The sequence below is a fragment of the Alternaria alternata genome (assembly GCF_001642055.1).
Source record: "Alternaria alternata strain SRC1lrK2f unplaced genomic scaffold CC77scaffold_7, whole genome shotgun sequence".
Taxonomy (NCBI): domain Eukaryota; kingdom Fungi; phylum Ascomycota; class Dothideomycetes; order Pleosporales; family Pleosporaceae; genus Alternaria; species Alternaria alternata.
In genome coordinates, this window is record NW_017306196.1 from 1129998 (window position 1) to 1154988 (window position 24991).

The 24991-nt window shown below is 50.6% G+C and overlaps 15 protein-coding genes across 15 annotated transcripts; 7 read left to right on the forward strand and 8 right to left on the reverse strand.

Annotated features, from left to right (window-relative positions):
- Window positions 1-41: 41 nt before the first annotated feature.
- Window positions 42-1302, forward strand: CC77DRAFT_1030213 (oxidoreductase-like protein; the record flags this gene model as incomplete). Its single annotated transcript, XM_018526573.1, has 2 exons — window positions 42-218; window positions 271-1302. 2 exons carry the CDS (start codon window positions 42-44, stop codon window positions 1300-1302), a joined length of 1209 nt encoding a protein of 402 aa, XP_018387717.1.
- An 8-nt stretch (window positions 1303-1310) lies between these two features.
- CC77DRAFT_794908 (hypothetical protein) lies at window positions 1311-2670 on the forward strand. The gene has a single exon (XM_018533224.1). The coding sequence runs from the start codon at window positions 1438-1440 to the stop codon at window positions 2365-2367; it is 930 nt and encodes a 309-aa protein (XP_018387718.1). The 5' UTR covers window positions 1311-1437; the 3' UTR covers window positions 2368-2670.
- Window positions 2671-3155: 485 nt separating this feature from the next.
- On the reverse strand, window positions 3156-4968 carry CC77DRAFT_960332 (tRNA guanosine-2'-O-methyltransferase). Its single transcript, XM_018535602.1, has 2 exons — window positions 4726-4968; window positions 3156-4578 (listed from the first exon to the last, which is right to left on the reverse strand). The coding sequence occupies exons 1-2, from the start codon at window positions 4840-4842 to the stop codon at window positions 3229-3231; spliced, it is 1467 nt and encodes a 488-aa protein (XP_018387719.1). The 5' UTR covers window positions 4843-4968; the 3' UTR covers window positions 3156-3228.
- On the reverse strand, window positions 4960-5795 carry CC77DRAFT_794993 (hypothetical protein). The gene is made up of 2 exons (XM_018533225.1): window positions 5068-5795; window positions 4960-5008 (listed from the first exon to the last, which is right to left on the reverse strand). Exon 1 carries the CDS (start codon window positions 5586-5588, stop codon window positions 5136-5138), a length of 453 nt encoding a protein of 150 aa, XP_018387720.1. The 5' UTR covers window positions 5589-5795; the 3' UTR covers window positions 4960-5008; window positions 5068-5135.
- Window positions 5796-6645: 850 nt separating this feature from the next.
- On the reverse strand, window positions 6646-7997 carry CC77DRAFT_795293 (hypothetical protein). Its single transcript, XM_018533226.1, has 4 exons — window positions 7653-7997; window positions 7343-7599; window positions 7044-7288; window positions 6646-6997 (listed from the first exon to the last, which is right to left on the reverse strand). Exons 1-4 carry the CDS (start codon window positions 7960-7962, stop codon window positions 6925-6927), a joined length of 885 nt encoding a protein of 294 aa, XP_018387721.1. The 5' UTR covers window positions 7963-7997; the 3' UTR covers window positions 6646-6924.
- A 230-nt stretch (window positions 7998-8227) lies between these two features.
- On the forward strand, window positions 8228-8593 carry CC77DRAFT_1060187 (hypothetical protein; the record flags this gene model as incomplete). Its single annotated transcript, XM_018528317.1, has 2 exons — window positions 8228-8297; window positions 8352-8593. The coding sequence occupies 2 exons, from the start codon at window positions 8228-8230 to the stop codon at window positions 8591-8593; spliced, it is 312 nt and encodes a 103-aa protein (XP_018387722.1).
- A 79-nt stretch (window positions 8594-8672) lies between these two features.
- On the reverse strand, window positions 8673-9977 carry CC77DRAFT_795380 (hypothetical protein). Its single transcript, XM_018533227.1, has 2 exons — window positions 9962-9977; window positions 8673-9842 (listed from the first exon to the last, which is right to left on the reverse strand). Exon 2 carries the CDS (start codon window positions 9770-9772, stop codon window positions 8981-8983), a length of 792 nt encoding a protein of 263 aa, XP_018387723.1. The 5' UTR covers window positions 9773-9842; window positions 9962-9977; the 3' UTR covers window positions 8673-8980.
- CC77DRAFT_1039659 (HAD-like protein) lies at window positions 9964-10949 on the forward strand (the record flags this gene model as incomplete). Its single annotated transcript, XM_018527165.1, has 3 exons — window positions 9964-9994; window positions 10045-10091; window positions 10141-10949. Exons 1-3 carry the CDS (start codon window positions 9984-9986, stop codon window positions 10947-10949), a joined length of 867 nt encoding a protein of 288 aa, XP_018387724.1. The 5' UTR covers window positions 9964-9983.
- Window positions 10950-11319: 370 nt separating this feature from the next.
- On the reverse strand, window positions 11320-12251 carry CC77DRAFT_1030217 (HSP20-like chaperone; the record flags this gene model as incomplete). Its single annotated transcript, XM_018526574.1, has 3 exons — window positions 11320-11667; window positions 11720-12048; window positions 12230-12251. The coding sequence occupies 3 exons, from the start codon at window positions 12249-12251 to the stop codon at window positions 11320-11322; spliced, it is 699 nt and encodes a 232-aa protein (XP_018387725.1).
- Window positions 12252-12501: 250 nt separating this feature from the next.
- On the forward strand, window positions 12502-13832 carry CC77DRAFT_1093736 (hypothetical protein). The gene is made up of 2 exons (XM_018529697.1): window positions 12502-12980; window positions 13033-13832. Exons 1-2 carry the CDS (start codon window positions 12933-12935, stop codon window positions 13669-13671), a joined length of 687 nt encoding a protein of 228 aa, XP_018387726.1. The 5' UTR covers window positions 12502-12932; the 3' UTR covers window positions 13672-13832.
- Window positions 13833-13854: 22 nt separating this feature from the next.
- CC77DRAFT_960348 (hypothetical protein) lies at window positions 13855-16579 on the reverse strand. The gene is made up of 2 exons (XM_018535603.1): window positions 16395-16579; window positions 13855-16343 (listed from the first exon to the last, which is right to left on the reverse strand). The coding sequence occupies exons 1-2, from the start codon at window positions 16500-16502 to the stop codon at window positions 14058-14060; spliced, it is 2394 nt and encodes a 797-aa protein (XP_018387727.1). The 5' UTR covers window positions 16503-16579; the 3' UTR covers window positions 13855-14057.
- Window positions 16580-17071: 492 nt separating this feature from the next.
- CC77DRAFT_1019312 (hypothetical protein) lies at window positions 17072-18011 on the forward strand. The gene is made up of 2 exons (XM_018524808.1): window positions 17072-17797; window positions 17848-18011. Exons 1-2 carry the CDS (start codon window positions 17266-17268, stop codon window positions 17874-17876), a joined length of 561 nt encoding a protein of 186 aa, XP_018387728.1. The 5' UTR covers window positions 17072-17265; the 3' UTR covers window positions 17877-18011.
- Window positions 17761-19019, reverse strand: CC77DRAFT_1039663 (nucleolar). The gene is made up of 3 exons (XM_018527166.1): window positions 18915-19019; window positions 18751-18858; window positions 17761-18669 (listed from the first exon to the last, which is right to left on the reverse strand). Exons 1-3 carry the CDS (start codon window positions 18964-18966, stop codon window positions 18083-18085), a joined length of 747 nt encoding a protein of 248 aa, XP_018387729.1. The 5' UTR covers window positions 18967-19019; the 3' UTR covers window positions 17761-18082.
- A 709-nt stretch (window positions 19020-19728) lies between these two features.
- On the forward strand, window positions 19729-21534 carry CC77DRAFT_1060195 (SET domain-containing protein; the record flags this gene model as incomplete). The annotated part of the gene is made up of 6 exons (XM_018528318.1): window positions 19729-19782; window positions 19839-19874; window positions 19930-20057; window positions 20106-20340; window positions 20390-21031; window positions 21100-21534. 6 exons carry the CDS (start codon window positions 19729-19731, stop codon window positions 21532-21534), a joined length of 1530 nt encoding a protein of 509 aa, XP_018387730.1.
- Window positions 21535-22055: 521 nt separating this feature from the next.
- CC77DRAFT_986514 (serine/threonine-protein kinase ppk14) lies at window positions 22056-24880 on the reverse strand. Its single transcript, XM_018536220.1, has 4 exons — window positions 23536-24880; window positions 23186-23485; window positions 22755-23139; window positions 22056-22706 (listed from the first exon to the last, which is right to left on the reverse strand). Exons 1-4 carry the CDS (start codon window positions 24404-24406, stop codon window positions 22340-22342), a joined length of 1923 nt encoding a protein of 640 aa, XP_018387731.1. The 5' UTR covers window positions 24407-24880; the 3' UTR covers window positions 22056-22339.
- Window positions 24881-24991: the final 111 nt, after the last annotated feature.

Genomic DNA, 24991 nt, shown 5'->3' on the forward strand with positions numbered 1-24991 from the left:
CATCTTCCGCTTCCCGTCACGCCGTCTCACCAACAACCAAAATGCCGGTTAACATTCTCGCTACGGCCTTTGACCAGGGTCTTGACTCCATTCCGTACGGCTGGACCGTCCTGAAGTTCGTTTCTGTTTGTACAGTCCTGTATGTCTTGAAATGGTACTTCAATGGCGCGGTCAACGGATCGGAGAGGAATATGCATTCCAAGGTGGTTATGGTAACGGTAAGCTTTTGCTTCATAGAGGCACAAGACAAGTGTGCTGACAATCAGACAGGGAGGAACATCTGGCATAGGCGCTGAAGTGGTCAGGGAGCTGGCAACTCGTGGTGCACAGATCGTTCTCCTGGTTCGACAACCACTCGTCGACCCCTTCTTCGTCGACTACATCGAAGACCTCCGAACCCAAACCGGCAATGAGCTTATCACCGCCGAGCACGTTGACCTTGAGAATCTACACAGCATACGCCAGTTTGCAACTAAGTGGGTGGACAACGCACCGCCGCGACGCTTAGACACAATCATCCTCTGCGCGAACACAATGACACCATCAGGAGGGAAACCAACGCAGACGGAAGATGGGCTGGAGTCGACTTGGGGACTCAACTACATGGCCAACTTCCACTTGTTGAGTATACTCAGTCCCGCACTTCGAGCTCAACCTCCTGACCGAGACGTCCGCATCATCTTCGGTACATGTCCGGCATACGTGGGAGGAAAGCTGCCAGGTGCTGATGCAAACTCGAAGAAAGACGGAAAGAGCGATCCTGGACAGCTTGACTTTACCCCGTCCACCGTATACGCAACCTCCAAACTCGCCCTCATGACCTTCGCCGTAGCCTTCCAGAAGCATCTCACAAACTATGTCCGACCCGACAAGAAGCCCATGAACGCACGTGTTATCATGGTCGATCCGGGCTGGACACGAACACCAGGTATGCGACGATACCTCACTTTTGGCTCGCTGTGGGGGCTGGCGATATACCTCTTTACGTGGCCGCTGTGGTGGCTCGTACTGAAGAGCCCCGACCAAGGTGCACAAACCTTCTTGTACGCGGCTATGGAGGCACAATGGGGTCGGGGAGAAGGAGCATACTTCCTCAAAGAATGTAGGAGATCCATCTGGACAAGGAAAGAGATCGATGATGAACAGCTGCAGAAGAAGCTATGGGAGAGCAGCGAGAAGACCATCGAGATCCTTGAGAAAGAGAGCGCGAAGAGAAGGGCGGCGGAAAAGAAGCAGAAGGAGAAGTCCGAGGGCAAGACCACTGCGAAGGAGACTAATGGAGAGGCCAAACAACGAAAGTAGGGGCCAGCAGCATCGTGTTCGTCAGGCTCTAGACGCCGTTAAAGCCGTGCAATACAACAACCCTGACGCTGTCGTGTGATGTCCAACAAGATCTCAGAGGGGCCATTTGGAACCCACTAGAAATAGTGCGATTCCATGGTACCGTCCAAGTTTGCTCATAAACAGCAGGGCAATCCGTGGTGGTATATCTTGAACACCCCTGTCAACGAAGACTGGCAACTACATCCAGCCATGTCCAGTCTTAAAAAGTTCTTTCCTGACCGTCCACACCTTCCACACGAGATAGTGCTCCGCATCGTCACCGATCCATGCCTTGAATACTGCGACTTGTTCCGCCTCTCCTGTGTGAACAGAGACTGGCGTTCCTTAATCTCTAATACCCCAGAAACCCAGGCGTTGATGTTCCTGCCAAGCAGCAGGAATGCGCCCACCCCACCATCCTCACTTCAGTCAGACCCAGTGATAGTCATCGATCAGCCTTATCTCCCGCGTGAATGGGAAGCCAAGCCTCAGAAGTCTGGTCGGTCGGTTCCAAGAGTCCATCTGTCAAATTGGAGAGGCGATCCATGGGATCGTGTGGAGCTACACCCATGGCTCAAAGAGTTCCTCGTCCGTCCCATTATCCGTTTCGAATCAAATCAAAGACTCCCAGATCAATTGAGTGTCAGCTACCAGCTGCTGAACCACTGTTACAAAGAATGCTTCCAGAGACCTGGTGCAACATGGCGCAAAATGTTCGTCACCCAACCTCCACTCCAGCACTTGATTCTTAAAGTGAAAACTTACAGCTGCTGCGCTGAACCTTTGAGATGTAAACCATACTACCCTCAGTTTACATTGCAGAACCAGAAAGGGGTAACGTTCGGAGACGTCATTGACGCTATTGTGCAGACCCGGCTTCCACACAACGCCGGTCTCGTAGAGAATGATGGCAAATGTTTCGACTTTGTGACCATGTGCTATTGTTGGCATTACACTAGATTCGGAGAAGGTGCACATTGGCCGGCGACGATTCGAGCTAGAATGGAAAGGCAAAATGTGCTGGCTGGGAGACGTACAGGATAGAGTTCAGAAGAAGGGTACTTAAAGATACGTCTGTAAATACCTGCAACTAATTGCTTTGACACCACATCAGGAGACAGCTGCTTTCTGAGGCGTACGCAGTTACTACAGTCACTATACTGTCATATCAAATCTACCAAGTGAAAATACTATAGCGAGTCGGTTGAAGCTGGTGCTCCAGCCTGTATTCACCATCGGCAGCCTTCTACATACTAGCACACAATGCTCATCTATTCTCCTCCTCTTTTGTACTCAAACCTTTTTCCCTTCCTCTCTTTCTTTCTCTAGTCTCACTGCGACCGACATACGAGTTAGAGAACTCAGAACCATGCCATTTCCATCAAGTCTCCTACGACATGTATCAGTCATGAAGCCCTACACTCGCAGCGCGCAGCCTCGACGATTTAACACCATGTTCGACACTCCAATCGAATCTACTCCTATTCTACTGCCTCCGACGCCGACGGTGCCTATCATCAACCGCCTTCCACAACACATGCTTAGTAAGGTCGCGAGATCCAGTATGCGGCCAGTGTTGCTTGCTGGGATACTTGCCGTTGGGGCCGGTATGACTGTGATTGCGGAGTCGGATGTGCTGGCTATGTCGAACACTCCCAAAGGTGTAGCGTGGTTCGAGAAGAACAAAGATCGACTAACATTTACAAAACTTAGTAGGAAGATGATTTTGGAGAAAGAGAATGGGAAGTGGGGGGCTAGAGTTGAGCGAGACGAGAAGAAGTGAGCTCGCGACAGGATCCAGTAGGGCCTTAGTTATGACCGTCAGTGACGGTGGTTATCATACGTTCATGTTGGAGCAAATCTAGTCATGATGGCTTTTGAGTGTGCAGCTAAGGCACACAGTATCTATGTTTTGGTATCATCCTCCTTCACAGCATTAGCCGCCTCTGCAGTACTAGGCGCCTCTCCACTGCTTTTAGACTCCACCTTCATCCTAACAAACTCCTTCTTCATACTCTCAAACTCTTTGAACCCCTGGAAATATTTTCTTCGGAAGTCGTTCAACTCACTTGCCCTGGTGCCTTTCTCATACTCTTTCTTAGCCATCTCAAGCGCACCCTCAGGCACCTCCGAATCACGGCGCCGTCGATACGTCAGTAGTCTGCGTGACCACTTGTTGAAGGCTTGGACGCAGACTGATGTCAGTTCGAGACAGGGATGTGACGGTATAATCAGCTCGATGTCCTCGTCATTCGCAGTTGGCATCCACATGCTGATTCGACCATCTTCCACTAGCGTAGCGACTGCAAAGGCTAGTATGTCATCGAGCAGCGCGGTGAAGGAGTAAGGCCGCTTCGGGGGTATGTATCCGGGCTCCTTGAACTGGTCTTGGTGAGATTGCCTCTCGACGTCAAGAAGCGCTTGCCGGGATCCCAGAACCTTGAGTCCTTCTCGGATACCGTAAGGTGGGTCACAGACGATACCATCGAGATAGCCTGTCGTAATGCCTTTCTCAGGTGGCGGTATTCTCAGTGGTGTGTTTGTCAGATCAGAAACGAACGCGCCCAGATAACTCGACTCCATATCATACTGCTTGAAGTTGCCGACCACGTCATATTTTCCAGTCTGTCCCCTCCTTGCGCTTCCTCCAAGGCCGCGGATGGTGCGGCCGTCGATGTCACTTCCAAACACCACTGCTCCGAAGTGAGCGCATGCTATCGGGAAGCCGCCCGTGCCCATAAAAGGGTCGTAAAACAACTTCCCGGGTGACACGTGTGCGATATTAGCCGTCAACAGTGTAAGCTCGGCGTCCATGGATGTAGTGCTGATGTAATGCCTTTTCTTGAGATCAAACGTCTTCTTGGCTTCATTGCGACATGATTCGGCAATAAAGCGGCCAAAGTAAAGGTACTTTGGGGTTTTACAATTAAGATCGTAATCTTCGAAGACACGGAACGCGACATCTGGGTTTCGCATCTGTGGTGTCCCTTTGAAAGCCATGTACGAGAAGCTGTCAATGATGTCGCGCTGTTCATCATTCGATCTACTCCCTCGATAGCCTTCTATCGTAAAGCGGAAAGATGCGGTAATGTACTGGGGCCACCAGGACGTGGTCAGACTGCGGACGGAGTCGTGAAGGGCGTCGTATGTTGATCCTTGGCCCCATAGCTCGTATATGCCCTGTGCTAGGATGCTCCGTGCGATGACTCTTCGTGCCGCAGCGTCTGACGGCAGATCGACAATGCAGTAGGGTGACTTTGTTCGTCAGAAATGTATGCTTTTGGACAGCGTGACGCGACACTGGCTTTTCTTTTTCCGAGACGTGACCAAAACAAACAGTGGAGAAGACATGACGGACGAAGGCGAGGAAGGAGGAATGCGTGATAAGGAACGTGAACTTACATCTTCTTCATATTTTACAAACTGTAGAGGCACTCCTGCAATATCGGCTAGCGCTTGCAGTTCGACTTTCCGGAAAGTCTCGTGTGCTTGCGCAAGCCTTACGAGATACTGAGGCATGTTGTTGTTTGATAATGAAAATTTGAGGCTAGCGGAACCCTTCTGTGTAAGACGCGTCTCAGTCAGGTATCGGCATGACAGGCGTCGATCATCACTCAGTCGTCGCTTTTATCGCTGGTAGTCCAAAGCGGAGGAGTCACGGACCAGGAAAATGGGGCAGAAAATGGTGGGTCAGGGTCTCAATTCTTCATTGGCTCCCGACGTCGCTAAAGTTTAGACTACAATCCTTCTCCCAACCTCCACTTTGCATTCTCGATCCGATCTTCAAGACAACTACAATCTGCAGGGTCCAACTAGTCTACCACACTGTCTCTACGCTTTCTTTCGATGAATTCCACGTCCGCTTGCGCCTCGGTCATATTGCAAACAAGATTCTCCACTAACTCTTCCTTTGTTGTGAAGCCTTCGATCCACCAATCTCTGAACTTCATCAACTCACCAACCCATGCATCCCAGAGATACCATCGACCCTTGTCGTCTCGCAATATAAATTCGTCGCCCTTGGTTTCTTTGACTACCGGACAGAGACCATCAATGTTGTAATCGTTCGCTACGTTTACTTCGTCTTTTGGATCGAAGCAAGCAGAAAGATATAACTTCTTTGGGTCGTTGGTCCATGATCGCTCAACATTTGAATCGTATTCTTCGTTGAGTTGAACGTATGGTATGCCTTGATCGTCGTATGTTTTTCCGTCGGTCGTTGTGCTGGGGATACCCCATAACCATTCTAGAATTGTTGTGTACATCTTAACGCCGGTGTCGCAAAGAGTTTATGGTGGTACAGTGAGACCAGAGTCACTGTTAAGGAAGAGCTTTGATTGAGATATGATGGATGACAGGACTTGTAGTATGTGTAAAGACATCACAACCGTGCGCAACATGCTGATTTAATAGGGAAGCTGTCGCTCTACTGACGTATCTCGCGGATTACACGATGTACACATCTATGATTACTTTTTTCAGGTACCAGATTTCGCGATACCTACGTGTCGACGCTACAACAAGGTGACAAGACGCTATCGCATATAGCTGCACGATAATCACAAAGTAAGCTCACCGCCGTCCAATCGTATCGCTCCCGATGTACTAGTCAAGAGGTAATTCCAAACGTACAGTCCGTTTTTCTGGCAAGCGCTACCACGGGGTACACAGCCGTGTACTCAGGCCGCACTACCATGTGCCACGGGACTGGTCTGATGAAGATCAGAATCAGCAGCAGGGTCATCATCCGGGTAGACGGAGTCAGCCTCGAAGTCTCTCGTTCCGCACGCGGCAGACTTCACTTCGCCTTCGCTGAATGACGTGGCTCTGGTGTCTTTTGACTTGATCACGAGACTTGTCATCGCACTCATGACGGAGGTACCGTCACCGCTCATCGTCTGTGAGGCTGGATTGATTGTGGTCGATACACTACCCAACGACGAGACTACACTATGCTTTTCAGTATTTGAACGCAAGTTTGTCTTGAGTACCCCTTTGTCAGGAGATCGTTCGTAATGAATGACTGACCAAAGAGAGGCGACATTGGGTTAATTAAGGGATCAGTTCTTGACCCACTGAAGACAGGATACTATCTCCTTCTTAGGGTGGTTCGGGATCGGATCGTCAGGTCTCTGGCACGTGGGAACCTATGGCTGTATTTGTGTGTACCTTTCCTGGGACCGATTTCAGACTTGTATAAGCCTTGAGACGTGTCATTCTGTGAGTGGAAGGATACCGCAATTGCTCCACAATAAGTCTATGTGCTGAGGATCTTGTTCGACGCAGGTACGCAGTGGTGTGGCTAGTGATGGTCAGGAACGAAGCCAGTGACGAATGGGTTTGTTCATTCAAACGATGCACTTCAACGACGACATGTTCCGTACCCGAGCCAAAACGAACTTAGAATGGTTCGGCTTTTGTTGCGGTAAACTGTGAGGGGCCTGATTGGACTTCTTGCGGCTGGCTTTCATCGAAGTACTCTGCAATGTCGCCCACCACGTCAATCGTGTACCGTTGAGAAAAACGTAATTGATGTGCGTCAGAGAGAGGAAGGATCCGGTATCTTGTTGCACATGTAGGTTCATCAAGCTCAAAGTGCTGCTAAGAAGCGCACTGACATTGCCCGCCTTCGATACTAGTTCCACCGACGAAAACTACCTGCACCGAAGTGAACCTAGATTCGTTAGCCACGTTACCTGTACTCAAGACAATAGACTCACGCCGCAGTGGCTGCAAATATCTCAACAGGACGGGCCGTCGTGAAGATAGTCAAGACCAAGGCAAATACTCCTGAGAACACAGCAATCATAGCGATCCTATGCCGAAGATTTTCTATGAAATACAGTGCGACAATGGCTGTAAATGGCAAGATGGCAGACAATACAATAACCAGAGCTCGAGCGATTTTTCGTAGGATTCCAAGCTTGATGCGACTGACTAGCCTCTCTGATCCGACTATCGGTTCCTATTACAAACTTGTCAGTATGACAGATCTCCTTGCAGACGTGAAGCTTACTACGAGAAGATCGTATATGATGTTGGGAAGGCGAGGTACTAAGCTCAGCTCTAGCCACTGTAAGAACTTGTCATCAGAAGACTTGTTTGACACAACGATAAGATCTGGCTGCTCCAATTCGTCATACGCCCGGTGTTCGCATCCTTTGAGGAAGTCTCTACCACCTTCATTGTGCTGTAACCAGTATCTCAACCATCTCGAATCGGAGACTTGGGCTCGATCCAGCTTTGAAACGCGGGCTTGTTGGAGCAAACAATCGTCTGCAGACGTGTGAGTCGTATAACAAATAGTGCGGGATAGAGTTAGATCATACTGTATTCCCTTAGCTTCTTTCTGATCTCAAGGATCTTGTCCCACTGCGGGCTGTTGGGCGCTTTCTTCATCTCCCATACACTTCTGGCGAAGTTCTTCGTGGTCGGATCATTTCCATTCTCATCAACATGAGTGATAGCCTCGAGTTCTTGTTCTAAACAAAGAAGTTCAGCCTGCATATACAGCAAGTTGCGGACGTTGAGCTCAGCGAACTGCTTGAAGACTCCTGACCATTCGTTTAAATCTTGTGCCAACAGTTTCGCAAGTCCGGGATAACCATTTTGGATCCGCCCAGGTGTAATCTCGGTCATGGCAGGATTTTGTAGGAAATAGGTTGGAGCCACAAGAAAGCACCTAGGGGACGTATTTCAGCCTTCCTCGAGATGCCAAGCATTAACTCAGCCTTGCAAGTAGCCATGCAGTCAGCAAGCTTGGTCAAGTGATGCACTTTCAGACCAATAGCTTTCCGGCCTAATGATCACTACCCTATCTTTAGGATACTTCAGCCTTGGATGCTTCACGAACTTGCGCGATTTTGAGCTTACACTAACCTGTAAAGCCACAAAATCTACGACGATGGAGATTCCCACAGCTGAAAATAACTCGATCGACGAGAGCACTTCCCTCCAAGTGGTTGGCGTCAGAGGTAAGTATGGGTGATCTGGTAGTGACACCTTCCAACGATTGACAAGGCTGCAAGAGATCCAAAGCCATCAGCGCAACGACAGAAATAGAGCCGGACAAGCAGAGCGAATACAAGGCGAGAGAGTAGAAAACCACTTGCTGCTACTGGTGCAAGTAAACCAACCGCAGCCGGTAAATCCACCGCAGCAAGTACACTACCACCAGCAGATCAACTACAATCAGCAGATCAACTACAACCATAATTTCAATTACGTTCAGCAACGACAAGCACAAGTATGGTACCCACCAACAGGATAGCAACGAGATCAGGTGACAGGTCAGTTTTATCGTGATTATTATGACAATATCAGTACGTTTCACATGGTTGAAGAAGAAGAGTCTTCTACTGATGTTTTGACCTTAGCCCAACTTTGGAGTAAAGATTGGTGGGATCCTCAACAGGGTAGGGCGTACCGCGTTGTAAGGGACTCGAATGGTCAGTAGTCTCTTCATTGAATCGGATAGACAGACAATCTAATGACGTAAAATGCCAGGGAATCAGCACAGTTCGTGGTTGTAGTCCGTTCTCCAAGTGGTTCCGGTACTCCCATAGATTGTATTGGGCCTCATATGCAATGAGGGAGACCTTGGGCATGACTGAGCTTCAGCGGCTACCAAAGCGTAACATTGTGTCTTGGATATCGTCTACTTCCCACCCTGGTTGAAGTTCATACTATATCCCCCACTCTTCTCATCTTTCGTGAACTGGAAATTATCCGTGCTCAATCCAAACGGCTTCAGTATGCCATTACCGAGCTGTTTCAACTTGCCCATCATATCCGCCATCTCCGTATTCTTCGCCTCTTCCAACTGCCCCGGCAACTTCCTCAACGCTGCCTGTACAGCTTTCTGGTCCAGGCTCGAGAGCTGGTGAGGCGTCTTGGAAAGGGCTTGGTAGTCTTCCAGTGATCCTTGTAGAGACGCCCAGCCACCAACTTCATGGCGTGCTTTTGCGCGACGTAGGAGTGCTTTCGTGCGGAGTTTGTGGACGTCGTTTATCGTATGGTTGGTTCGGGTGAGGGCGTCGAGGTAGAGTTCGGTTGTATCGTCTATTTCAGCAATTGCGCCACCGCCTGTTACTTCTTTGCCTTCATTTTTCTGTGGTGGAGGATCTATCCGGTCCAACGCTTCCAGAGCTTGGGTCGCAGATTCTACGGCTTGCTTCCACTCTTCTAACTTTAGGTGGCAAGCTGCAATGTTGGAACGGAGGACGGCAATATCGTATTCAAGGTAAGAAGGGCATACTGCTAGCGCCTTTTCATAGCCTTGTATCGCGCCGTTGTATTCGCCGGATGTGAATGTTTTGTTCGCGGAAGCTTTCTCCGTGTTCGACTCGTCCAGCAGCTTTTTCTCTTCATCTGGCGGAAAGATTTCTGGTGTCGCGATTTCGGCTACGGCTGTACTTGATTTTACCGCCGTTTCGTCCTGTGATGCCATGGTCGCGTGTTCTACCAAAGTTTATGTGTGGACGCGTGCAGAAAAGGTAGATCTGTTTCCGAAGTGACGTCTGTCGAGGTCCGATTAGCGTGCCTCGGCCACGTGGGGTAAACATCCAGGCAACCCCAACTTTCTACAATACTCCATTGAATCTCTACAAGAATCTTCAATACCCAGGTTTCTACCTACATCTTTTCAAACAACTTCCAAGATGAGCTCTACGTATGTATGAACCTTGAAATCAACACAAGATTATACTAACTTTTATGTAGTACAACCCCACCACCCCGCATCCGGGCAGCGCTCTTCGACATGGATGGTAATGAAGCAATTACTCTGGTTCCTTCCATAAGTTTTAACACATTCAGGTCTTCTAATCGACTCCGAAGACCTCTACAGCATTGTAACAAACACAATCCTCGAACGCTACGGCCGCCCTCCCCTGCCATGGTCCATAAAAGCACAGCTCCAAGGTCGCCCCGGCCCGCAGGCAGGCAAGATCTTCCATGAGTGGGCGCAACTTCCCATATCTCACGAGCAATTCTTGAAAGAGCAAAAAGAACTCCAGACAAACTTGTTCGAAAAATGTAAGCCATTGCCTGGTGTTGTGGACTTGCTGGCAGGATTGAAGAGCAGGGGCGTACACATGGCGCTCGCGACGAGCAGTCAAAAGGCCATGTTCGAAATCAAGACTGCGCGTATGAAGGATCTGTTTGATGGGAATTTCAAAAAGGAACACCAAGTGTTGGGTGATGACCCTAGGATACCTGCTGGACGAGGGAAACCCGCGCCGGACATCTACCTGTTAGCCCTATCTACGTTGAACAAGACGCTTGAGGAGCAGGGTCAGACACCCATAAAACCAGAGGAATGCCTTGTATTCGAAGACAGCGTGCCGGGCGTAGAGTCGGGAAGGAGAGCAGGTATGCAGGTGGTTTGGTGTCCGCATCCTGGGCTGCTTGAGGAGTATAAGGGAAGAGAGAAGGAGGTGTTGGCAGGATTGACGGGGGAACACAAGGAGGACGAGGAGGAGCAGTTGCAAAAGACTGAAGTCGACGTTGCGCAAGGCAAGAGAAGGGTTGGGATGCCAGGAGAGATCGACGATGGATGGGGGAGATTCCACAAGAGCCTAGAGGACTTTCCATATGATAGCTACGGTATAGGTACTAAGTCATGAGGCTTTCAAGGAACGCCTATGTTGGTCTAAAAGACGGTGAAATAGAGATCTAGCATACAGAGAAGATACCCAATAGATGATACAACCACCACATCAGACTGTCAAACATTCTGAAATTTGTTTCAGCCATGAAAACATGATTCGTATTCTTTTGTCATATACTCCATGATGTGATCATTACCTGCAATAGCACACTTAGGACGGACTCGGAAATACGCAGCGACCTGTAGATGCAACCATCTCCCATCCTCGGTCAGGTATCAGACTCCAAACCCTACCCCCAAAAGATCGAGCAGTAACGCCGGCCAGTCATGCGCGCCACCCAATCAATCTCTTGCAGTCATAAGCTTGTCGCGAGAAGATGGAGCAACTACGCAACCTCCTCAATCTTGGGCTTGTCGCCTGATGGTGCTGCCTTGTCCTTGCTGTCCTCGTCGTTCTCAAGCTCGGGCATGTCGTCATCATCGTCGTCGCTGTCCTCTCCGCCCATGCCTCCCATGCCGGGCATTCCACCGGCACCGCCCATGCTCTGCATCATGCTGGCCATGTCCATGCCTTCCATTCCTGGCATACCGCCGCCACCGCCTGCGCCGAGCTTGCTGAAGTCGATGCCGCCGAAGCCACCGTCACCACCGCCCATACCGCCAGCGCCCATTGGGTTCATCTGGTTCATGGACTCGTCCTCGGGTGCCTCATCTTGCTCGTCCTCGTCAACCCACTATGATGAGTTAGTGTATCGCTCTTGATTCATCCGGTGTCGCGCAGCTTACCTTGTCGAAGTTAGTCTTCAGGAAGTGCATCTTCTTGTTGTCCTTGAGCAGGCGAGGCCAGTACTCCTCCTTGAGTTCCTTCTTGCGCAGTACCATTGTGACGTCGCGTCCGCTGTGGCTGATCTTGGACTCCTTGGGGTCGATCTCGGCGAAGAACTCAAGGTCGATGGCGTATGTGACCTTCTTGGATGTTGAGGTACCCTTGAAGCTAAGTGACTGCTCCTTGAGGTCCAACTTGAGGTCTGACTCGGGGACATCGGCGGCGACGATGGTGAGGTATACGTAGTTCTTCTCGGGGTCGTCGCTGGATGAGCGTTGCGCCCAGGTGACTGTCGCGCGTCAGTATCTGTTGAGTATGGTTCGTACATGCTCTGCTGATGCTTTTCTGTCTGTCGCGAGTAGGCGATTCAAGATGTACGTAAGCCCTTGCGTTGAACGCGGGCGAACGGCTATGTGTAGTGCTCCGATAGCATCTCAAGAGCTCGCGTAGGGGGCAAGGCTGCAGCTTACCTTCGGGAGTGACAGTGGTCATGTTGAGGGTGAGAACTCTCTTGTGTTGTTTCTAATCGAGTTTGAAGGGTTGCTCGGGATGTAGAAGTGGTTGTATGAGGCGTCTGTTGTGTAGTTGTAATGTAGTGTTTGGCTAGACGAGCAGATTGAAGGCGGAAGAAATGCAGTGATGTGGAGGGACTAGCGTGGAAAGCAATAGAAGCTCTATGGAATCTTGAAGTTGAACGCCCCGGTTTTGGTCGATCAATTACGGAAAGCAACTCTTAGGGATATGCAGCTGGAGATTCTATAGGTGTCTTAGATGCGCTTGATTGCCTCTGCCAATGTTGCGTTGGCTGGCAATCCTCCAGGGCTCGATGCTTGAGGCTAGTGGGTTGCAACTGCCCCGCGAAGGAGCTCAACGTCACAATGGGCCCGAGCTCGATCCTGGAGCCGTTGCAAGGCACCGCTACCACAACACCTCGGGACCCTTGGACATGCACATGACATCGCAACTCACCTTGCTGCCACCACTTTACCTCTTACCCACCACTCGCTAATCGCCTGAATACAACTCGAGCAATCTGATACGCTTGAAAATCCACACGCGCTGCACACGCCCTCACCGACTCCCGCTGTATCCGCACCAAATCGCGCATACATCAACGACACCTGGGCATCGACTTGCTCAGACGTTCAGAGTACACCACACTGAGCGCCCATTATGGAGACCATCAGGGGTCTCCTGTGGAAGCCCACACCAGAGGAGCAGGTACATTGTCTTATCTTTAGCCATGCTGTCCAACCCTCTAACAAGTCTATAGAAGCGTAAATGCAACGCCCTCGTCCGCCAAAATGTCCGCAAACTCGACCGTGACATCCAACAGCTCAAAGCCACGGAGCAAAAAACCAAAACGCTGATCCAACAATCCTCCAAACGCGCCCAACGCAACCCTTCTATGGCAAAGCAAGCCAACCAAGACGTGCGCATCTTCGCCCGCGAACTCATCCGCGTACGGAAACAAAACAACCGGCTCATGACGTCCAAGGCGCAGCTCAATAGCGTGCAGATGCAAGTCAACGAAGCCTTCTCGGTGCGTAAAATCGAAGGCAGCATCAAGGCGAGCACAGGCATCATGAAGGATGTAAACAGTCTGGTGCGATTGCCAGAACTGACGGGCACAATGCGGGAGCTAAGCTCTGAGCTGATGAAGGCGGGTATCATAGAGGAGATGCTGGATGACACGTTGGGCGAGAACGAGATGTTGGAGGGTGAGGCTGATGAAGCCGAGGAGGAGGTTGACAAGGTGTTGAGTGAGGTGCTCAAGGATAGGTTACCGCCGAGTAAAGCCAAGGAGGAAGAACTACCTAGTGCGCCACAAGCTGAGGAGGAGGAGGAAGAAGACGATCAGGCCGAAATGCTCGCCCAGATGCGGGGACGGCTTGAGGCGCTCAAGAGCTGAGCGAGTCATACATTCTGTTACTTTTGAACCAACTTGTTGTACACAGCATGCATGTTTCGTTTATGCGGCGTTATGGCGTATAGGGAGAGGCCCTTGCATATCCCCATGTCTAAATAGTGGTCACCATATCACAATCCATTTACTCATGCCAAATAGTCGATACATCAACTAAGAAATTTGTGTGACAACAACAATTCTTCATTCAGGCGCCGAAGCGCGAACACGATCATGTCAAACTACATGCCTTATAACTTTTTGGTATCAAGTCGTTTCATAATTCAGTCATCCACCCACCCATCCATCATGACAACACTCTGTATATCCATCTCTTCCCATACATGCATCCACAACAAGAGGCTAATACCCCCAGCATAATGAAACAGCTCCTAATCACCTCGTATAATCTTGCTAACAAACTTCAATTCCCATTCCTTAGGATCTTCGCCCACAAACCTCGCATTTGTCTTCTGATCTAGCATTTGCATCGTAACGGCGATGCCGTCGTACCATTCCCGTACTCTATCGTTATTGCTGTCTTCACCCCACACTGACAAAACGCCGTCTGGGCTACGGGGCGTGGGCTTGGGAGGGACACCCCGCATCTTAAGCAGCATGTTGAGTATATCGCTAAACTTCTCGCCTTGCTGAGAGAACGTCGATGGGGATTTATCAAGTGGCCACCTGGGGTTTCGGGGTGCTTGGTGAGAAGAGATATCCAACGTAGGCGCAGACGGCGAAGAAGTGGATTGAAGGGCTGTAGCGATGTCGTTGTCGACAGGGGCTGGTTGTTTGAATGCGTCTCCGTCAGCTTCTGGGGCAGATGGGGTGGTAGACGGCAGATCCCAGGAGCGGAAGAGCCAGCACATGCGCTCTACACAGGCGAGGAGGATTACGGCGACTAGGAAGGTCTCAAAGGGGTTGGCTTGTTGACGTTGGAGGAGGCGGCGTTCGAGATCGTTCATCACCACACGGGCTAGACATGCGGCACGCTTTTCAGTCGCTCCCATGAGTTGCATGGTGATGAGATTGTAGGACGATTCGTGATCGAGAGGTGTAATGGGTGTACGGATAGCGTCCTCCAAATCTGCTGGCGCCAAAGTGGACGGAGTGATGGTGGGTGCCAAGGAAGGGTTCGAGAACAAGTACCATTCAAAGTTCCGGGATGTGAGTACGCGTGTAAGGTTCCATAGCTCCAGTGCCTTTGATATGAGTCCGTCTGCGCTTGTTGATGCAACGCTCTTTGCGACATTCACCGTCATCCTCATGAAATTCGAATCTTCGGTATCAGAAAACTGGCCACCCATCTTCTTGATGTAATGGTCTAGCTTCCCACTGACATCGTCATCACTATCTATCAGCTCCAGATCCGGAGAAGCTAGGCCGGCGAAGATCGCAGGATCGATATCCGTATTCTGTGCTATTTGCGTCTGCTGACACTTCAGCGGTGTGAATGTAGCAAATATGCCGGAATGAGGAAAGTGGGTTGCTTCTATGCGTCCTGGTGTCTGATCGAGTCGTATCTGACCTTTGGCTTGGTTCGTTGCATGGAATGCCAACACACTATGGAGTCCTGCAGAGTAGAGACCGAACTCCTCTGCGATCCTTGTCCTGATACACGGCTGCTTCCATAATCGCGCGCTCTCGACATTCTGACAGGTATTGCACGGGTTATCGCCTGAGCACGGCTTCTTGAGCATGCGACACCGAATGCACGCGCCTCGCTTTCGCACCTCCTGGACTTCTTTTCGCCTGGAGTCAGTGAAACGACCCCTGACCTTGGGTTTCACTGGTTTTTGGTTCATGCTAAAGTCGGTGGTGAAGTGGGTCTGGTTACCTGGACTCATTGCAAGCGGCCGTTGCTGGCCCATGCCTTTGTTCAGCTGGTCGTTTGCGTGCATCTGCTCCTTGCCATGGTCCTGTAGCATCGGGTCGAGCGAGTTGGGCTGTATGTTGGGCCAGTGATGGCGTCCTTGCGGATGGAAGAACTTCCCGTCCGACATGCCTTGCATCCCATGTGCCGACAGGTTCATGTCTGATTCCATGGGCATGCCGTTTGACAGTGGCATGAGATCGTTTGCAGCCGATGCTGCCATAACGAGCGAGGGGACCATATGCGACATTGACCCAGAGCTTCCCAGAGGCATGTGGCCTATATGAGGTGAGGCGGTTGGTGAATGATGTAAAGGCCCATTGAACTGGTACATGGATGGCATCGCTGGCGCATGCGACATATCCATACCATGTGATAGACCACCCATATCAGAGCCATCGGGCCGATCATCCTGTATCAGAAACTCATCCAACAGCCCTGCATGACTTGCATTGTTATTGTGGTTATGGTTGTGGTTGTGGTTGTGATTATGGTTGTTCTGTGGTTGTGAAGGCTGCTTCTCCGCCATGCGCTTCCCAGAGAGGTCCAGATGCTGTCGCGACACCTCGGCCAGCGTCTCCAGTGCTGAGAGCTGCTTGGAAGGCGCAAAAGGAAGGTTCATTTTCTGGCCATGCTGCATTTGGCTCGGTCCCGGTGCGTTTGGACTGGCCGCCTGTGTCATATTGTCGGGGAGAGGCAGCTCGTGCATCTGCAGCAGCGCGCGCTGGCGGTCCTGGAGAGGTAGCGCGGGACATTTCTTAACGAGATGATTCGTGAGGCTATCTATGCGACCTTTAGGAAACTGTTTTCCATCAGCTATCGTCGTCAACTTTTCCAGGGCGGGGTTGCTCACCTTCTCACCGCACGACTTGCACGTGTGTTGGTAGCGATTACTTGCATCTTCCAGCTTGGGACCGCGCTCGAAGTACTCGAGGATCAATTGGTTGGGTCGTCGACCCATGATGGGCCCAGAAGTTGCACGCTTCAATAATGTGGTGGGCGACGGAATATTACTGCCGGAAGTATTTGGCGGTCAGTAGCCGGCGGTCCAAGAATGCTGAAGTGCGCCATGGTTGGACGCTGTGTCAACGAAATTAGCGTTCCCGCCAGCCCTACCCCAGATCTGACATCATTTCCGTCTCTCACTTCCATCATCGCTGCATCAACCAGATGGATATCTATACCCAATAATGACGATCAGGGATAATCTCCAGGTTCCTATATCATCTGCCCGCGATGAAAGTGGTGAAGCTACCCGATCTTAGAGTAGTCTACAAAGTGGTTCAAGATACATGGCATGAACTGAAGTCGTGCCTCTTACTGAAGGAACGATACCAGAAGCGCGCAGATGGAGCATCGAAGTCGCGATGTGGTTCTGCAGGCTACGGATCTGGTGTTACCTGATCGTGTACATGTTCCTGACTAGAGACGCGACTAGCCAGGGTGCAGTCCGCCCTGCATGCATATACATCTCGCAGACCTGCATCGAGCCAGAAAAAGACGATACATCTGAAACAAGATTGGCTAGTTTCTTGCTATGATCACTTGGTTGAGGTGATGGTTGTTGTCCCTCGAATAAGTGATGACGTCTGTACTCGTCATACCAGATGAGTAGGCTAGAACATCAACTACGGCAATGACATACTACATATCTGATTGCTATATTCTGTTCATACCTGCGACTCCTCAGCAATTCGACTCGAGACACCTATTCAACCACCGAGATGCCGACCACAAAATCCCCTGCCACAAATCCAAACATCACACCCGACCCATCTCAGAATGGTTCCACAGTCCGCAAAGCCTTCCTCTTAGAAGCCTTCGCAAACCTCTTCACCATACCACTAATAACAAACACAAGCTGGACGCTATCCCTCCTTCTAAACAACCCCTCTCGCGATATCAACCCCACTTCGATCCTTTTCGCCCGTCTTTTCGGCGGATTGGTCGTAGGCGGTCTGACGTCCGCCTTGCTTGCGGGCGCGACCAACACGCGCAATGGTATCGAGAGTCGACGACCCACGTATATGCTCCTGGGGCTTGGAGAAGCGGTGTTGATCCCCATGATAGTATTGGATTTGATAGAAGGAGGAGGGCCAAATGCAGCGCTAAGCAAGGGGGTTGCTGCGGCTAGTGTGGCGTGTTTGGTACCGCCGCTTTTCTGGAGATTGTATGTGCTTTTCGTTCGGCCAGATTTGCTAGGAAAGTACACAGAAGAGGGGAAGACTAACGGTAGTGCAAGGAGCAGCGGTGGATGTGAGTATCTGCTACATTGTGCTGTGAGGATGCCAGCTAATTTGATCCAGATGGTGCTATCAATACGCGCGAAGACTGAGAAGATGAGAGTGGTTGCGAGAGACTGCGCCATGAAGGCCAACGTCCTGTTTCTGAATGTGGTCTCGGGAGCCTCTGCGGATTGTAGAATACCTTTCATGCTATCACACTTTTCCATGTCCTACATGCAGAACAAATCTTCCATAAACGCCTCGCTGAAATCATATGCAATGTGTCTTCCCAGGTTTTCACATAGAGCCATGCTTCTTAGTCTGCGAAGCCTCCCCACTCTGCCTCCGAATCCTCCTCCTCTTCGGCATCCTCCATGGCCTCCTCCAGTTCCTGCCCTCTCCATGCTCTTATCCTATCATCAGCTAAACACTCTTTCGCCGCGTTTCTCAGCGGCTTCAGTTTGCCATCCTTGGCCATCTTCTCAACAGGCAGCACCAGCGTCTCCAATGTCTCTTTTTTGTCTTCTTTCTCCCATGCCTCTCCCTTGACCTTCTCCATCTCATCGACCCAAACATCCATGACGTGGTATCTCAATCCATTTGGAATTCTCATATTCTGGCATTCCAGGGGTATCTCCTCCATGACGGCATTCCATTGCTCTAGCAAACTCTTCTTCCACTTGTTTTTGCTCAGAAATTTGAAGGACGCATTGAGGTATTGGCGGATAAGGTAGAGGTACTTGTCTAATCGCAGCGCCTCAATATGAGTCCATTCGCGGGACATGGTGAGGAAGAAAGCGCGGACGAAGGGCAGTACGACGGGCGTTCGGAGGCTCGAGACTATAGAGGCGAGGTCGCGCGATAGGCCTTGCTGGAGGGCGGGTTTGTCTTGCATCCATAGGCCTAGGAGTATCTTGTTAGTTCTTGCGATATTGGTTGCGAAGCTCTCGTATCATTACGAGGCGAAGTATGAAAAGCGCATACAATAAAACAGTCCCTTCCATAGTTTCAGTAGGTCCAATTCCGATATCTCTGATTGCGCGCCAAGGTAGGTTTTGAGTGAGTTGAGTGCTTCATCGCGAACCTTCTTGTCTGTCGCAAACGTTAGCTTGGTGATCTGAGGTTTTCCAATCACAAACTATGCGTACCGCTAGAGGCGAGATTCCTTATAAAGGGGTTGTTTTGCGCGTCCGATGCCATGATTTGCTATGATGTGTTGCGACGATGTCTCCGCTCAGAGGCTTGAGTTGCGGCCAAACTTTTTTTGGAGGGCTGATGGCGCTAAGATAGCGATAAACCACTACGGCCGCGCTACATTCAGATTAGCGCATCACAGGGCGTTCACGAACATTGAAGACACGAGCATGCGAGAGAATCGCACTGCGCGTCTTTATTGAGAGCAATCTGCCATAAGATGTTGCACGCGCTAGCTCTTAGTATGTGAATCTAGCATGTAGAGGCTACGTTCAGGTATAGAAAGGGCCAAACTTGAATAGTCTCGCAATTTTGCGAGAGTGGAGAAAATGCTAGCATATCTTCTAGTAGGAGGCAGTAACCTTCAAAGTGATGTTTACCTAGGTAAGATAGGCATATAGATTTACTAGTGAGAGATCACTAATAGCGTAGTCTGTGCACTTGCTTACTAAGTAGTGTTTGCTGTACCCGCGGTACACTCGCAAACCTACTCTAGAATTAAGGTGCCTAACTTTACTTCTCTTCTAACAAAAGAAGCAGACGTCTACTATAATTCTATCTTGCTAGTAGTCTCTCTAGTAAGACTTTATTTCTAAATTTAAATCTTAAGCGACTCTACAATCTTCTAGGTTTATTACTCTTACAGCGCAAGTCTATACTACAGCGCAATCTATGCTTGAAATTATTTGCTAGAAATACTTTAAAGAATCTTAACTAGACTGTTAGTAAAGCTAACGCGATGCAGTTGCGGGTTTAGGGATGCCGGCTATGGTCGTAATTCCAACAAACGGACACGCGAGGCGCCGTGTTCGCGTAGACCGCGTAAGTGCTTCCTAAAGCACTAAACTTGCACGCAGTAACACTTACGTTGTCTCTAGGTGCACTCTGTGGTCGCGAATTGCTCTGAAAACGGCGTTGGTACTCCTTCACCCTGTATGGCCCGTGCTCCGTGCTGATATCAAGATCCAGGATGAGCAATACCTAGTACGATGGAAATCGGAAACATCGACTACGAAGCCACCTTTCAGCTGGCATTCGGTGAAGGAGCTAGTGCGCTGCTTAGAACACATTCAAGATTACCTGGAAGAGAGGGAAAAGTGAGCTACATCTCCCCATCACCATAGCTTGTTGCTAATTACTTCAAGGAATACGACATTGATTCAGCAGACAAAAACATCCAGAAAAAGGAAGAGCCCTAACGAGGAATCGGAACATGACCGTCGCTCATCACCTTTTGACCGACGACTTCAAGAACGCCGGACGCCGTCAGCGTCTCGGTCACCATCTTTACCTTGTGTCGATACATCTACATCTCCAACCATAGACGTCTACAACGGTGTTCTAGATGCCGATGAATATGGCCACATCTTTTGTCGTAAAGTGAGTCTTCCAGCAGATTGCCTTTTCTCACCACTAATATGCAACACAGGCATCAGGTCAAGGTATACCGGAACTTGAGATCCGTGATATCCCCACACTGGAGATGAACCGGTCTGCACATCATGCCAGTGTGGACAAAGCACAAACCTTGATCCGCAACGAGTATGTACGTAGACTGGAGAAACTACCGGGCAAACGCATCCACTTGTTCAATGTGGTTGACAAAGCCACTCCATCCTTGCGATTTCGATACATTTCCGATTACGTGCTGCAACAAGGCGTCTACCGCGCATCTACTGAAACGCAACAAGGCTGCATGCAATGCTCACCACACATGGGCCGCGAAATTGGATGCGAGTACACAAAGAAATGCGACTGTCTCGAGTATGCTGCAGTCGATGAGAGCCGCCTTGACGATGAAGGCAAGCGGGAATATCAAGAAGCTCTCGACACTGGAGCGTCTACCATGGGGTTCCCCAAGAAGTTTCCATACTTTGCTGAAGGCACTAAACGAGAGAAGACCGGCTGTCTCGTGCCCTTTTACCTGAACTCCCGTCGACCAATCTACGAGTGCAACGAAAAATGCAGATGTGGTCCCTACTGCCGTAACAAGAACGTGCAATTCGGTCGTCAAGTGGAAGTCGAGATCTTCAGAGCGAATGACGGGCGTGGCTGGGGACTACGCTGCAAAGTAAGTTTTGAAAAAAAAAAAGACCAGTATTCGCGAGACATCCACTAACGTTGAACCCACTATTACAGGAAGATCTTCACGAAGGCCAATTCATCGATACCTACCGCGGAGAAGTCATCACCGACGCCGAAGCTACACGTCGTGAGACTTCTTCCTCAAAAGCAAAAATGTCCTATCTGTACTCTCTCGACAAATTTGCTGAGTCAGAGGGCCTGGACGAAAAAGATCTCTACGTCGTAGACGGCGAATTCATGGGTGGACCAACCAAGTTCATCAACCACTCATGTGATCCCAACTGCCGGCAGTATACCGTCTCGTACAACAAGCATGATCCGAGGGTTTACGATATTGCGTTCTTTGCCCGTAGGTTCATTCCCAAGGGCGAGGAACTGACGTTTGACTATCTGGACAAGGAAGAGGGGGACGAGATGGATGAGCCGGGTGAGGGTGCGATACCTTGTCTCTGTGGTGCGAAGAACTGTCGTAAGTGGCTGTGGACTTGAAATTCGGGTAGCTTGGAGGCGCGCGTGGGCTATTGGAGTTATTGAGCTGGCATACGGAAGGAATATGGGTAGCGGTCACCACGGTGGCAGATGTTTTCCTCTAGCCATTGGTATATCACTCTGCATGACTGGTGGGCGTCGTGGCGTTTATATATCCAGGTTGCCGAATATACTGTACACTCGTGTCGTTTGTAATAGACATTCCTTTTAGCAGTTAGTTATCGCGTCTTCCCCACTGATTCCAAGCCAATCCGGACGGCCCTTGCTCCACTCTTCTATAATCATCACCACTTGAACCCTGAATGTTCAAAACTTTGAATTTACATCTCGTCACGTTGAAAACTTGAGTCACTTCAATTTGCGACAGCACTGCCTCAAAGATATCTTTCTCATTGCTTCTGCCCTTTCCCTCCCCCTTGCAGTAATCCCTCAACCCAGCCCATCGATATATCTCTCTGCCCAAGCCGCCTCCGCTCTCAGACCAGACCAGACGAGACCAGTATAGCATGATTCATGCTCACAACAAAAAATTACAGACAACGCCAGAGATAATTTTCCAGCAAAATGAGATGCTGATTGATAACAAAAAAGCCCTGAAGAAATCTCCGGCGCGATCGAGAAACGAAGAAGTTGGATGACCCAATACCCTGGAACGCCGCTGTGATGAGTAAGAAGCCCATTTGTCTATGATCCTTTCGCAACAAATGAGTGGAGTCAAGAGAAAGCCCTCCCGTAGAAAGGAGGTACTCAGGTGCTGTGATGAGCACACTACGTGTTTTACGTCTTCGTTCGGATTACTCCCAGTCTACCGTTGCCCATGACTCTCTTGATGATGGTGATCATCTCCGTCATGATGCAGAGTGACACTGTTGAATTCCTCAAACGGATCTGCAAGTTCGCCCATGGGTGTAGCGAGACCTGAATCTAGCGGGACGCCCTGGACCCTTGCTGCTCCAATATCAATACTATGGGATTCCTTAACATTCCGGAAGTTGGGCGTCTCGATACCTTGGCCCTGGTGAGGGACAATCGGTGGCTTCATGTGCCGTAGTAGGGCCCACTGCGTTGTCTTAAAGAAGGGTGCGGTCTTGATGTCGGAAGCGCCAGCACGAGATCCGAGGCGTCGGGTTTCGTCTTTGATCAGGAGTTTACGAATGATTGCTTTACAGAGACTGGGGTTGTTAGGACAAGATTCTCAACACATACAGGTCCAAACTTACTTCGATACTTGCGGCGCGCCAGAACCCTCCGGGAAGGGTACCTCGTCCCGGAGAATGTTGGCAAACGTCGCATTGCGGTTCTTGCCCTTGAAAGGCGTAGTTCCATACAACATCTCGTATATCAAGATACCAAGGGTCCACCAATCGACCGCACTCGTGTGTCCACAGCCCTTGATGACTTCTGGCGCGATGTACTCCTCGGTACCAACAAACGAGTTGGTTCGGAAGTTGTTTATGCACGATTTTGTGTCAATAGTAGGCAGATTGTTTGATGATGTACCGCTTCGGCCGCTGAGGATCATGGTCGGGCGACCGCCGGGTTCAGACTGTTTCGACAAATCGAAGTCTGACAGCATTATGTGACCAGACTGATGGAGAAGGATGTCTGAATTTGTTAGCATGAGGTGCGCAAGGATTGAGAAGCGACATACTCTCTGGCTTCAAGTCTCGGTAGATAAAACCCATCAAATGGAGGTATTCCAAGGCAGCTGTGACTTCAGCCGCATAGAAGCGTGCGGCATCCTCATCGACACACTTGTTTGGTCGTGTTTGCAGCGCTCGGAAGAACTCACCACCACTGCAGTATTCCATGCAGAGGTAGAGATGATCCTCGGACTGGAAAGAGTGGTATAGAGTAACGATAAAAGGGTGGTTGCTGGTTGCCAGAATTTCCTGCTCGGCCAAGGCACGCTTGATCTTGTTCCGCTTGATCATTTCCTTTTTGCTCAGCACTGTACTTGTTAGCGCAAGTGAATTTGTAGTTGCGAATTGGCTCGCGTACCCTTCATAGCATATAACCTGCTAGACTTCTTCTCCCGTACTAAGTATACCTTTCCAACATCGCCCTTGCCAATCAACTTGATCTTGTCGAAGCTCCCTGGTCCGACTTCGACGTTGCGGACCTTGATAGAGTTGGAGCTGTAGGTTCTCCTGAAAGCCACAGACTGGCGGATTTGGCCTGCCGAGGGTATGGGTTTGCCAGCTTCTATTGGTAGAAGATGAGTTGGATCTTGCGAATTTGTCTCGACCATGCTCAAGGTGGACGAATTCGGGTGGTGTAGCACAGGCTGCTTGCCAAGTTCTGCGGTCTGTGGTCTCTCAGTGTTCTTCCCCGAGGAAAAGAGACCTTGGGCATTAGGTGCGGAAGCTACCCTTCGTAGTTTCCTAGCCAATTCCTCTTTCCCAGCGTTCGTGGCGTGGTCGTCGGTAGTCGCTGCGCCGTTTAGTTGCGTCTTGGGCACCTCAGGGGTGTCTGGAGGCGATGGAGGTACACTGCCGGCGTTGTGATGGCGCAGGGCCGGTGGTCCTTGGTGGGCGAAGTATGGGTTGGCGTGCGCGGTAGGCGACACGCTGTCATCCAAGGGGTTGCCTTCGCTGGCGACAGTCTGCGAGCGATTGCGCGAGATGTGGGGAATGAACCTCGACTGGCGGAAGCCAGACTTTTCGTTCTTGGGATTTGCCTCGTCGGAGAGCTTGCGGGTGTCGTTGCTGCTGTTGATGCGGAAAAAGTTCTTGATCCGTTGGGAGACCTGGCCATCCTTTGCATTGACTGATTTGTTGGTGGACAGCGCCTTGCCCGAGAAGGTGCGTTTCTCCGTCTTTTCGGCCATGGTGGAGTGACTTGATGCGGACGAGTTAAAGAGCTGCGTCATATCGGTTGCACAGAATCGATGCGAGGGTGCAGCGGGCGACTCTGGTGTGCGGAGTTCGGAGAGTTGGCCGGGTGCAGGGAGGTGACGGTTGCGCGTTGCACGGTCAGTGGGCCATGGCACGTCGGGTGAGGTCAATGTCCAGGGTCGCTGTGCGGGTGGCTGGGGCGGCTTGGTGAAAGAATGACCCCGTCACTAAGGCGCAGGCACAGGCGATGGGAGAGGGAGATGCGGGCTGATGGTATTGGCGGCGAGGAGAAGAGGAGAAGAAGAGCAGAGAGTAGGGGAAAGAGGAGTTAGTGGCAGTATAGTAGGGCCAGCCAGCAGGTTGGGAAGGAAGGAAGCCAGAGCCGTGCCGGAGACCACTTGGGACTGCGGCGAATGATGGCGGAGGGCAAGTGGGGACTTCCGGATCCCTGTCTACCAAGGGAAGCCGCGTTCGAAGGCCAGCTAGCACCACAACCAGCCAGCAAGACAGGGCCGTCTCACTCGTCACCAATCAGCCTGCTACATGGCCATAGTCACAGCACATGTGTATTTCCAAGCAGCGCAAACCCTCGCTCTCACCTACACGCGATGGCGCCTTCG